Source organism: Monodelphis domestica, chromosome 5 (genome assembly GCF_027887165.1).
Source record: "Monodelphis domestica isolate mMonDom1 chromosome 5, mMonDom1.pri, whole genome shotgun sequence".
NCBI lineage: Eukaryota > Metazoa > Chordata > Mammalia > Didelphimorphia > Didelphidae > Monodelphis > Monodelphis domestica.
Window position 1 is genome coordinate 88,892,147 of NC_077231.1, and position 13,299 is coordinate 88,905,445.

At 41.8% G+C, this 13,299-nt stretch overlaps 1 protein-coding gene across 1 annotated transcript in view; it reads left to right on the forward strand.

Moving 5' to 3' along the window:
- UTP20 (UTP20 small subunit processome component) overlaps nucleotides 1–13,299 on the forward strand; it is a 101,267-nt gene that overhangs the window by 5,978 nt on the left and 81,990 nt on the right. The window contains exons 3-12 of the mRNA XM_007503306.3: nucleotides 872–938; nucleotides 1,049–1,181; nucleotides 2,682–2,870; nucleotides 4,283–4,364; nucleotides 6,190–6,327; nucleotides 8,520–8,675; nucleotides 9,218–9,364; nucleotides 9,447–9,581; nucleotides 10,534–10,611; nucleotides 11,653–11,831. Of these exons, the coding sequence (XP_007503368.1) occupies nucleotides 872–938; nucleotides 1,049–1,181; nucleotides 2,682–2,870; nucleotides 4,283–4,364; nucleotides 6,190–6,327; nucleotides 8,520–8,675; nucleotides 9,218–9,364; nucleotides 9,447–9,581; nucleotides 10,534–10,611; nucleotides 11,653–11,831 (1,304 nt within the window). The remainder of the gene's footprint in view (nucleotides 1–871; nucleotides 939–1,048; nucleotides 1,182–2,681; nucleotides 2,871–4,282; nucleotides 4,365–6,189; nucleotides 6,328–8,519; nucleotides 8,676–9,217; nucleotides 9,365–9,446; nucleotides 9,582–10,533; nucleotides 10,612–11,652; nucleotides 11,832–13,299) is intronic.

A 13,299-nucleotide genomic window follows, 5' to 3' on the forward strand; every position in this document is an offset into this window, starting at 1 on the left:
TCAAAGAGAGACGTTTGGTGTAGGATCACTGAAAGCACTACATGTTTTTCTTAAAAATGTTTTTTTATTCTAAACATCATATACATAGCAGAATATCAGAAATAATTCTTTGTGAAATGGTGAATCTCCATTTCATTCTTTTTGCTTTTCAAAAAAGTATATAATGAATTCAAAACTGCCCTGCTTGTCTATGCTTTCTTCTGAATTAAAAAAAAAAAAGTTACCATGGTCCTCTATTTTTAACATTACTCTCCTTTCTTTTTTCCCAAATTAGGGCAGGGAAGGAAAATCCCAAACACTGTACCACTAGTCATTCTCAGACCAAAGTAGCCACATCCACAGATGGGAATATCTGTCTTTTGTGTCTATGGCCTCTCTGCCAGAAGAAAGCTGACAGATCTCATCCATGGCCTTCCAGAGTCTGTCTTTACTATAGTTCATCTAGTTGTTCTCCAATTGGTTATTCCTCTTAGATTCTAGTTCTTTTGCCTTTAGCCCCTCCTTTGCCTTCCCTTCCTCTCTCCCTTTCCCCTTCCCTTCAGGTTCAACCCCCCTCCCACCTTCCCTCTCAGTCTCCCTTCTCCACTTGTTTCCCCTTTTAGTTTGATATGTTTCTACACCAGAGTGCATGTATTTGGTATAGACCTTCCCTTCTTCCAGGTTTATGTGTTCTACCTCTTAGGAGAAATGACAGAGGCCTTCTTCCTTTATTTTTTGCAAACTTCTTCTCTTGTCCCTGGCTTCAGACTTGTCTGAGGTATCAATATCTTTCAGGTCATTCTTGGAGCATTGCCTTTATTATATCATTAATTGTTGCTTGTGTTTTGATATGAGAGTTTTGTCTAACTAATGGAATATCTTGGTTTTGTAGGAAGTAGAAACCTACTTTTATGAAGGACTACAGAAATGGAGAGAATTGAACCTCACAGAGCATTTTGGTATGTTCTGTTAAAGTTTACTAATCTAATCACCAGTCATGGTTAACATAAAAATTTCTGCATTACTATATAGTAATGAGAGCGATTCTTTCTCCTCTCTCCTTTTTTAGGGAAATTTTACAAAGAAGTTGTTGGCAAATGTCAGTCATTCAATCAGTTGGTTTACCATCAGAAAGAGATTGTCCAGAGCTTAAAGACCCACCTGCAGATCAGGCACAGCCTGGCCTATCAGCCCCTCTTGGAGTAAGTTGCAGGCTCTTCTGGAAGTGACCTATAGAGCCATGGTCCATTCTAGGTGGAAAAGCTAGTCTACTGGAGAGGCCTGCTCTGTGAAGCAGCCACTGTCTTTTGGTGGGGATGGGCAGGGACATGGAGATTTAGGACGGAATTCTCCTCCTAAATGCACCCGCACATGGTAGCACTGACTGTTTTCTGAAAGGCTGCCACAGTGGACAGTCAGTACTGGCAGGTGCTGCCAGGCTGGAGGGTATAGATGTACAGTAGACAACAGAATGTTCCTTTGAAGCCCTTCTGTGATCTACAAAATCATAGATCCTTGACATGTGACAGAATTATCAGTGGTTTATGAGTCAGAAACAAGGAGTGTCTTTAATCTGTGCTATTGGAATACGATGTTTTATAAAGCATTGATTTATAGCAGTGGTGAATATAAATTTATATTTGTGTAATATATAATCATATAGCTATATGTGTGTTTTCCTTAGCAGCTAATTGCTTGTGTTTCTTAAATTAACAAAAAAAGGAATCTGCAATTTGGAAAGACTTGCCTAAGATATAAATCCTTTTCATTTCATATTTGTAATATTGCCTTTGTTATATTACTAATTGTGCTTGTATGTTGATTAGCTTTTTTTATATATACACAGTATAGCTTAGAACAGTGGTGTCTGTGTTTGTATGTATATGAAGGATGATAGAGAAAGGGAGAGAACTTTTAAAACTTTCTAACTCCCCAAGTTCTGCATGATAAAATTATTGAATTAAAAATAATTCTGTTGATGTTGACAGATAAAACAGCCTTTGTCTGATCCATTATTTAATTATTTCTTTGTAAGGCTATTAGGATTGAAGGAATTCTTTAAAATGTCTGATTAAAAACTAATTTGTAAAAGGACTTAGATTTTTTTTTTTAATCCTTACCTTCCATCTTAGAATCAATACTATGTATTGGTTCCAAGGCAGAAGAATGGTAAGGGCTAGGCAATAGGGGTTAAGTGACTTATCCAAGCTCACACAGCTAGGAAGTGTCTGAGGTCAGATTTGAATCCAGGATCTCCCATCTCTGGACCTGACTCTCAATCCACTGAACCACTCAGCTGCCCCCTTAGATTTTTGAAAGACATTTTCTTATTCTGTAAACCTGTACTGTCTCCCACACACATATATACTTTTTTTTTTACTTTATTTTTCTGAGCCAGAAGGGGGACCAAACCTGTGATTTCATTGAAATAAGGAAATGAGGTCAGATTTGCCTCCACCAAAGCAAATTTGGTCCATCTCTGCAACTTATAGCCTTGAGAATTTCCTTAGGTACTGAGGGCTTAGTGATGTACCAGGGGTTACAGAATCAGGATATGTCTGAGATGGTCCTTAACCCAAGTCTTCCTGATCATGAGATCATCCTGCATTCCTTCTTACCCTCCTGCTAATGCTCTAGATATCAAGAGATTTGGGAGTCCACTTTTTGAAATCCTAAATGTCTTTTTGTTATTTCTAATACAGCCTAGTGGTTCAGTTGGCTCGGGATTTGCAGACTGACTTCTATCCAAATTTTAAAGATTTTTTCCTGGCCATCACAGCGATCCTAGAGACCCAGGACACAGAGTTATTAGAGTGGGCTTTTACCTCCCTCTCTTACCTTTATAAATACCTATGGAGACTTATGGTCAAGGACATGCCAGATATATACAGGTAACTTTCTTTTTTGTTTTGTGGGCTTCCCTGACTTATTTATCTCCAGGCTACCGCTATATCTATATCTCCCTTTACCTCCCTCAATGAACTATCCAAACCTTGTCCCGTCCCCCCCCCCCCCCCAAGGTAACAGTACAGTTTGCCATAAGTTCAAGAAAAAAAACAACTGTTTCTTTTAAAATTTGCCATAAATCTATAAGCCCTGAGAATCCTTATTACAACTCTCACAGTCCAGTGAGCCCCTAAGCAAGGCGCTCTCTCTCGCTCTCGCTCTCTCTCTCTCTCTCTCTCTCTCTCTCTCCTTCTCCCTCTCCCTCTCTCCTCCTCCATCTTCCCCTCCATCTCTCCGTCTCTCCGTCTCTCCGTCTCTCCGTCTCTCTGTCTCTCCGTCTCTCCGTCTCTCTGTCTCTCCGTCTCTCCGTCTCTCCGTCTCTCCGTCTCTCCGTCTCTCTCTCTCTCTCTCTCTCTCTCTCTCTCTCTCCCCCCCCCTCCCCCCCTCTCTCTCCCTCTCCCTCCCTCCCTCTCCCTCTCTCCCTCTCCCTCTCTCTCTCTCTCTCTCTCTCTCTCTCTCTCTCTCTCTCTTTATATATATATATATGTATATATATATATATAGGTGTCTCTTGTTAGTGCTATTAGATTGAACCTCTGTTCAGTGTGTTTACCTCATTGTTAACTTCAATGATTAGCACCTTGACTTAAACATTTACTAAGAATTAGCTTTTACAAAAGGATATTAACTGGGAAGATACATAGACATATTACAAAGCAAAGATTTATAGTGACATACAGAAAGGTATCTAGCTATATTATAGAGAATTTCTCCCAGTCTGGAGGATGAGGTCAGGGTCTAATCTCCTGTTTCTCCTTAGTCCTTGGGGAAAAAGAGAACACTTGGAGGATTTTCTGTAAAACATTTCCCCCCTCCAAGTTCACTTCCCAAAGGGACTGGGTCTGGCTGATGGATGAATTTGTGTCTTGGGCCATGGCTGTTGCCTCCCCCCATTCCCCACTTCCCAGACTTGGAGAGCTTGGTATTCCCTTTGAGAACGCTTGATGGTCATAGTCATTTCCAGTACTCCCTCCCCTAAAAGCCCAACTGAGACAGGATGCACAGCAGGGCCACATGGAGAGAGAGAAAGGCCAGAGGCCTCTGTCCCCACTGTGGGCTTCCAGCATTCCTAACCTAGACAAGAACTTGAAAAATTCCTGAATGAAATCTTTATGAAATTTTCTGTCATTGATTTTCTCTGACCTTGGCTTTCACACTTTCCCTTCGTTCTGATCTCTCCAATGAGAGATTAAAAGGTGGAGTCTACTTGGTGGTCCTTTTTGAAGGAATGCTTGGAATGCCTGATATATTGAATAGGCTATTAGTTATCAAATATCTCCTGCTTCTCTTCTTACAGTTTATACAGCACCCTGCTGGCTCACCACAAACCACATATAAGGAATTTTGCAGCAGAAAGCTTTACATTTTTGATGAGAAAGGTAAGCCTCATATATTTTTTAAAGTGCTTGTGAAATGACTTATTTAGAGTACATGCCTTCTCTCACAGTTTCTGTAGGCTGTGTTCTAAATTCAGTTTCGTTCTGTACAGGCATGGGCAAGCTATGACATGTCACATATAGACAAGGACTTAATTAGCAGAAATAGCTGCCATCAAAGAAACGGATGACCCAGGGAAAGATGGACTAGCCAGAGAGCAAGGGCAAGGGATTGATGGGATAGTCTGAGTTTCCTGTTGGCAGTATAGAGAGAGCAGAAGGAAGGCCTTTGGGGCAGGTTGAAGAGAGGACATAGGCAGATGAAAGTTAGGCATAGGCATGTGCTAGTGGGTCTGCATTGTTGGGTGGGAGGCACCTTCATGGACGAGGTCCCAGATCCCTGGGATGTGTATAGTTCCTGGGGATACAGAGACCAAATAGCCCCTGCTCTTCAGAATCTCACAGTCTGCCTTCAGTCCTCGTGCCCCTTTTTTCCCCCCTCCAATTACCTTATGTTCCTACTTCTGAGTGGTTGTATCCCCGCATTTACCTTTTTATGTGGGTCCTAGACCTGTCCGGCCATCAGTCAGGTGAAGCCTTTGTGGACCTCTTCTCAGTTATGTTTTTAAACACACAAAATAAATTGCTTTAGATCACCAAGGAAACCAATTACTGAAACACAGTTGCCAGAATAGTAAATAAGATTATATATAGACTGTAGGTGAAGAACCCCTGCCCTGATAGAGGGAAAGCCAAGGCAAAGAACATTTAATTTTGGCTGTGTATCCCTAGCCTACTACAGGGTCTACATGTTATAGATGTTTAATAAAGATTTGACCCTCTAAATTCAACTGAATTTCCCCAATTGAAATGAGTTTCAGTTGTCCTAAGACTTGTTTCATGTTTCTTATGGTGCAGGGATACATTTGGGTTTTTGCTCTATGCTTTCTCAAGTTTATATTAAGCATTTTTAAAGTGTTTTTTTAAAAAGGCTACTTTTGATCGATAGTCCTTTTGATAGATGAATGGATAAATAGTGCATTTATTAAGCACTTACTATGTGCCAAGGCCAAGACTCAGGGTCACGAAAAGAAAGAGAAGCAAAAAGAGAGCTAGTCCTTATTCTTGAGCTGACAGTCTCTTAGGGAAAGATAGCATGCAAGGAAGCTGAAAAGGAGGAATGAGAGGAAGAGAAAAATCTGGGCAGTAGATGGGAAGGGGAACTTGCTCATGTGGCAGTTTTGGGGTAGACCTCACAAGTGGGGAGCAGAGTGCAAGAGGAAAGGGACGTCTTGAGGGAAAATGTCAGCTCCCTGAAAAAGGATAGTTTCATTTATTGTGTTTGTATTCTGAGCCCCTAGCACAGTGTGTGCTAGTTAGTGAGCATTTAATAAATGCTTATTGATTGGTTATGAGATGATGTGATTCGTAATGACTTTGACTAATGATAATGATAGGCATGAACTCATTCTGTGCTCAAGGATTTGTAGTAGTGTTTTGTAATGTAAGAGTAAATTTGTGAGTGTATTTCTCCTCAGTGTCATTTGTAAACAGCATATAAGCATGAGTCAGAGCAATGTCTTTTGAGAGGCAGAACTTACTGTGATTGCTGTGAATGTTTAGGTCACTGTTCTTTTAACTAGTGCTCATACAGAGGCTCCAGGATATATGTACTTAGTTAGAGTAGTTTAGGATCATTTTTTAATTTCTTTTGAATTTTTTCCCCCTACATTAAATGTATCTGTAACAGTTTACAAATAGATGATTTGTTATAAGTTGGACATTTTAAAAACTGTTAATGACATTCTTCTGGGATTTTTTCCCCTAGGTTTCTGATCAAGACAGCCTCTTTAATTTAATGTTTCTTGATCTTGGCAACCATCCCACAAAAGTAGAAGGCGTTGGACAGTTACTTTTTGAAATGTGCAAAGGAGTTAGAAATATGTTCCACTCTTGTGCATCCAAGGTAAATAAGGGAGGGGAAGGGGCTGGATGGAGGAATGAAAGGAAGTTAAGAATGACTTGTGGGGGGTGGGGTGGGGGTGTGCGGCAATGAGGAGACTTGAGCTGGAAAGGAAGTGAGGGGGCTTATGGTGTGTGCTTATTTATTATAACTCCTGGTTCTCTGTTCTGGGTATGCCATTCCTGAGATCATTATGGGATAATCATTATAACTTCTCAGGGTAGACCTGTTCTTACCTTTGGCCTCTCTTTTGGTGTCCTATACCTCATTATCAGCTTTTTGTAAGATTTCTTCTTTTTTCTAAAGAAATATTTTGGGTCATTTGTCCCACATCCCTCAGGGCATGCCATCCGGAATTCTCCCAGGTGGTCCCTGAAAGAAAGGCTGGTTAAAGATAAGATTCCTTTTCAAGATTTGTTGGCTCTGAGACAGACTCAGGGGGAGGGAACTAACTGAGAAATGATTCTTGATCTCCAAGTGAGTTCTAGAAAAGAGAGAATTAAGAAAGGGGTGGCTGGAAGAATTTGAGAAATAGGACATAGGATGAGCAAAGAATCCAACATGGGTACTTTACTGAGCCCTGCCTGCAAAGGATTTCTCAGCTTTGTCTTATGGTATTTGTTGATTATTAGTCTTTGGCCAGTTCTTGGCCTTAGTCAGTATTTACTCTCTACTTTGGGCTCTTAGAGAACCATTCTCAGCAGCTAGGGTTCACTGTATTCCACAGGCCACGAAAGGTGTTGGCCAGTAGGGTCAAGCTAGAAGCATGGGTTCCTTAGTGGGGCTCACTAGTTGGATGTAATTGGTAAATGTATAACAGCATAAATAAAAATATACTAGAACATAGAGGATGTTAATTTATTCTTTAAGTCAATATGGGGCCTGTAGGGATCCATTTCTCTTGAGTTTGAAACCACAGGTATAAGGATGGAAGACCTGATTCTGAATCTCCCCTCTGATGCTAGCTACCATTAGGTCAGTCTGCTCTATAATTTGAGAAGACAAATTATAGATAAATTGCTAATTTGTGTCAGTAGTGGGAAAAGTTCTGTGTATACCTCTGAAATGGTAGGACCAGGATCCATCACAGACTCCCACAAGGCTACGGGCCTTTATCTGCAAGAGGTTAATGGGAGATTCTCTCGGAGACAATGGAAGAGAGAAACGTCGCAGATTCTGAGATGATGCTTTCGTTCTCATTGTAGGAGTATGAAGAGTTGTCAGGGTGATATTGGGAATTTTATGCTAGAAACAAAAATTCTGGCTTTTATATTCATTCAAATATCTATCCATTCATTCATCTATCCGTCTGTGGATCCAGATCTGTGATTTCATGAGTGTTGGGAGCTCCTAGCAAATAAGCTTTTTCACTGATGCAGATCTGCACTTTCTCAAAAACTTACTTAGAAACTTAAAAGGTTTGGAGGGGTCATCTAGAGGTTCAGCAAGTGGCCCGAGATCATAGAGTCAGGACAGGTCTGAGGTAGTGAAGTGTCCTCCACTGCTCCCTCTCTACTTTGCCTCTCTCTATGGGCAGTTGCAGTGTGGCTTTTGGTGCTCTGGGTTCTCATCTTCTTCATGAGAGTTCTCTTTGGAGCCTGCTCAGTAGTACGACTTGGGGGAACCTTTGGCGTCAGATTTCTAAAACCTGCTTAGTTCATTCCTCAAACATCCAATATGAAACATTCTTGATCATATGAAAGAAAGCTTTAAGGAATCATTGGTGTAGAACATAATGTTGAAAGGCGTAACTAGGTATCTCAGTGGACAGAGTTGGGAGGACCTGGGTGCAAAACTGACCTCTGATGCCTCCTAACTGTGTGACCCTGGCCTAACCTTTGCCTTTTTATCTTAGAATTGTTACTAAGACAGAAAGACATTTAACAAAACAAAAAACATCATGCTGTAAACAGGGAGCTTGTGGCACAGGGGACAGAGAGCGCTAGGGCTGGAATTGGGAAAAACAGAGTGTAAATCTAACATAAGATTTTTCCTAGTTGTGTGAATCTGGGTACAGGTCATTCTAGCTACCTCAGTTTCCTCATCTATAAAATGGATATTCTAATAGCATTTACCTTCCAGGCTCATGAGAATTAAAATTAGGTAATGTTTATGGATTGCTTTCTACCTATCATTAGCCACTATTATGTCAAAGGTTAAAGTCTTACTATAACTTCCCTTTTGGCTTCTCCCAGGCAATCAAAGTAATTCTAAGAAAGCTTGGCCCAGTAACTGAGACCAAAACCCAGTTGCCATGGGACCTGGTGGCAGGTGCTCTCAGGCAGATGATAAAGTCTTCTGCTGCCTATGTCTACAAGGACCATTTTGGAGTGTTGTGGGAATGTTTGCAGGTAAGTTTTTGGTTTGGAGGAAAATTTGTTGTATTAATATTTGAGAAGAAGTTGCACAGGATAAAGAGCTGGCCTTGGACTGAATTCAAGTCCTGCCTTTGACACATTGCTATGTGACCTTAAGCAAGTCACCTAATCCCAGGCAGCTCTTTGTAAGACTGTATGTTGCTGGCTAGTGCTGAGATCTTCATTGGTGGAAGGAATTTCCTCACCAGGAGCTCCTTGAACCAATGAACTCACAGGGCCAAATGAGAGGATTCCATACAACTGGTGAGATAATTGTTTTCTTGGTTATTAGTGATTTTTATGTGTTAATCTGGCTAATGTCAAATAGATCTTATTTTTCTAAAGCCAACACATTGCAAACAGGATTATTTTAAGGGTGTTTCTGAAACAGTAATCAGTAAACATTTCTTAAGCACCTTCTCTGTGCCAGACTCTGTGCAAAGCACTGGACTCCAGAGTACCTCTTTCCCCTGTGTTTTCCTAAGTAAAATGCTTGTGACCCACCATCAGCCTTTGTCCTCAACTCTCTTTGGCAGGAATCGCTGCTGGAGCTCCAGGAGAAAATGGCCAAGCCTCGTGGCTCTGGCCGTTCGGACCAAATGGAGAGGCTGCTGCAGATCTACCTCATCCTGGTGAGACATGCCAGTGGCTCTAAGGTCGCTCAGCCTGAAGGAGTGTGTACGGTGAGTCTTCAGCCCTGTCCCTGGCTAAGTGGGCTGAGCTGGGAGCTCTGAGCGATGGCCTGATTTGTCCTTTGTCTTTCAGATAATACTGCAAACATTCTCCATTCCTGGTCTCTCCACATCTTGCCGGAAGACCCTACTTGAGGTGATTTCTGCTTTGACCCTGGGTGAAAACGTTTCCTTGCCAGAGACCCTTGTCCGAAAAACAGTTGAAAAGGTAATGTCTCTGGTTCTGGCCTGCAGCTCTGAAGGGTTGGCATAGTGCAGGGCTACCTTGACCAATCGGGTGTCAGTGTTGGACCTTGAGGTTGGGTCTCCCCAAGTCCAGCACCCATGTTCTCATTGCTTCTTGCTTAGCCCAAGGCAGGCCAGAGCAGAGGCTGGTCAGAGGGACTGATGGCTGACTCAGTAGTATTGATAGAGTATAGCCACGCTCCCATTGGCTAAGCACTTTGGGTACATCCAGCCCCTCCATAATGAAGATGCTTAAGCCCTGGGAAACCAGCACTGCAAAGGTCAGGCCAAAGGTTCAGGACTCCAGTGTCCGTCCGTCACCTCAGCCTTAATGCTCATGGTTTCTATCCATGGAGCCTCTCTCTATAGGCTGCTATTCAGCAGCATACAACACAGGTTTTTAACCTGGGGTCTGTGAGCTTGTTTACTTAGCATTTGAGAACTTGATTTTCATATACTTGGTTTCCTTTAAATTCCCATGGATCATAGCCAGTGTATTTAAACACACAATTCTGTGAAGGAAGCCTATATGGCCCTTCCAGGCTGATGGCCAGGGTGGGAGGTAGCGCAATTTCTTAGAAGCCTTGACTGTGGAGTCCCCCTCCATGGCTTACTGCCACAGATGATTCCTTGTCATTTGCCATCAGCAGGCCAGAGATATGTCAGAAGGGTCCCCATGGATCACCTCATTAGCCCCATCTTGATAAGTGAGGTTTTGGGGTCAGACAGGAGAAATGACCTTTTTGGAGTCACATAGCCCTTTGGCGGAGCCAAGATTTGAACTCTGCTCCTTGAAATGGCTCTTTCCATTCTCCTGTGGGAGTTAGTCTTCAGACTTCACTCAGATTTCACAATATCCTTTATTGGAGTCACTAATGAGAGGCTGCCTCAGACCTGTGTTTCTCACCTCTAACTCTCTTATTTTTGTTCCACAGACTTTTGAAAGTGGTTTTGAAAGACATTTGATTTTTGATTTCTCCAAAGTGATGTTTGCTATGAAACAGTTTGAACTGGTAAGTCAGGTATGAGGTTTAGAGCAGGTATTTTTAGTCAGAAGTCTATAGAAAATTTTAGGGAGCTTATCAACTTGGAAGGGAAAAACAGCATTAAAAAAAAATTAGTGATGGATCTCCTTTGTAAACTTTTATATTTTGTTACACAAAGGGCCCATAAGTTTCACTAGAATGAGTGTCCAAGGGAGTCCCTGCCATATACTTGAGAGCTATTTGTAGCAGAGTGTTCTGAATGGCAACCTCACTTCCTGCCAAATCTGCTTCATGTAAAGCCTCAGTGGAGTCTCAAATTGTATTCTCTTCCCAGGGAGAGGTGGCTGATTTTGGATAGCCAGCCCATCTATATCTGTGCTTCCCTTCTTTCCTTTTCTTGTTACTAGATCTTTTTTCATTAGTCAAACAAGGCATTTATTAAGTGCCCACTGTATGCAAAGCTTTGTGTTCAACCCAGAGCTGAGGCAGGTAAAGGTGATTTGCCAGCTGACGCTTATTAAAACAGATCTTTTTAGGTAGCTACCACATACCAGGCATTGTCCTAAATGCTAGGGGTTACAAATAGAAGCAAGTATCTTGCCCTTGAGGAGTTTCTATTCTAATGGGGAATCTCAACCCATAGGGGGCTCAACCCATATGAAACAGCAGATGGCAGGGAAGGGGGATAATTTGGAGCCATGGGCCAGGAAGAGGAGTGGGGGAGAGGGTTGGTTCTGAGGCCAAGGTGGTTCCATGGTCTGAGACCAGGGTTCCTATGGAGAGGAAGTACAAGTAGTGGCCTATGTTTTCAGAATTCCTTTTGGTTCTGATTTGGTGTGGAAATGGTCATATGATTTTAGCTGTTATTGAGAGAGATCTTAGAAGCCCTCTAGTCCAACCCTCCATTTTACAGAACAAGAAACTGAGGCCCAAAGGGATTAAGGGATGTGTCCAAACCATATAAGGGATAAGGGCAGAGTCAAAAGCTGAACCCTGTTTAAGGAAATAAATGCTCCTTGATACCATCCCCTAGCTGACTACTTTGAGGACTTCCTATGTTTTTTTTAGCTTTTCCTGCCGACCTTCTTGGAGTATGTTGAGAACTGCTTCTTGACTGATGATGCTGCAGCCAAAGATGAGGCCTTGGCCATCCTGGCAAAGCTCATTCTAAACAAAGCTCCACCACCCACCATTGGTTCCATGGCCATTGAGAAGTACCCCCTGACTTTCAAGGCAAGGCCTGCAGGGTGAGTAGCTTGTTGGATCTCCCCATTAAAGATTGAAGGATGTGAGAGGATTGTAAGAGGCCACATAACTTAATCAATATTTAATTATTTGTGCTTTTGTTCGGGAGATTATGTTTATTCTGCTTGGTCCTAGGTGGCAGATGTTGGTGGGGGAGGTGTCAAAGAGGCCCATAACTTCATCTACAATTAAAGTAAAATTGGGGCCCTGGTGAGAGCTTCAGGTCAGTCCAGCCATTCTGGAAAATGATGGAGATACTGTAGAGAAGTCACAAAAATGCCCTTTGATCTACCAGTCACATAACTCAAGAAAGTCAGAGGCAGGAAAAGACCCATGGATACAGACATATTGAGAATATTTTCTATTTTAGCAAAAGTAGAATGTGTTGCCTTTTGTTTTCACATCAACATCATTTTGGATACAGCTGTTTGTCTGTTGCCAACTCACCTTCCTCCTCCAAAATTTTAATAAATTTAAATATAATAATATTTAATAGTTAAGCCAACTGAAAACAGCTGACAGGCTCTATATCTGACCCCATTTGTGGGGCCCTGTCCATGATCCCCTGCCTCTCCAATGAAAGGAGGGGAAATTCTTGCATCAGTGAGAGACTGAATGAATATTTGCCATGGATGTGATAATAAGCATTCATCTTCAGGTTAGGCTAGACCTGGGATTCTTGACCCTGTGTTTTTTGTTTGTTTTGTTTTCAGTGTATTGATAACTGTTTTTTGATAAGATTGGCCTTTTTTTGGCAGTCCCATGTATTTTATCTTCCTTCTTTAAAAACCTTGCCTTCTCTCTTAGAATCGGTACTAAATATCGGTTCCAAGGTAGATGAACAATAAGAATTAGGCAATTGGGCTTAAGAGATTTGCCTGGGATCAACCAATCAGGAAGTGTCTTAAGGTCAGATTTGAACCAGGAACGCCTGACTTCAGGTATTCTAGTTTTGTCCACTGAATCACCTTGTTTCCTTTAAAACAATTATTTTGAAAAGATTTCTATGAGCTTTCCTAGACTGCCCAAGGGGTCTATGGCTCAAAAAAGAATCAAGAGCCCCTGGATGGTCCCTTGAGCTTCTGCCAAGTTCTCAGATTTTCTAATGAACTGGATTCTCTATGAGGAACTAAAATGGCCCTCCAATCCCCAAGTAAGTCACCTCCAAACCAGGAATGATTATTTGCTTTTGTCCTTTATAAGAAGATCCACATATACTCTCACACTACTCCCTCCCTTGTTTCCTACTTTCCATTTTGCTTAAGCCAACACAGTGGATTTATATTTTTCAGGCAGAGGCTAGTAGGACAGTATGATGGCCCAGGATTAAATATTTGCCATGGATGATTTGTTGAAGGCCTCAAAGAATTTCTTGTATTTCTAAATGTGACCAAACTATTCAGTGATCTTCAGCCTGACTTTGTGGGTTGGATTTTAAAACAGTCCTCTTTTCTTTGCCATTCCTCTTCT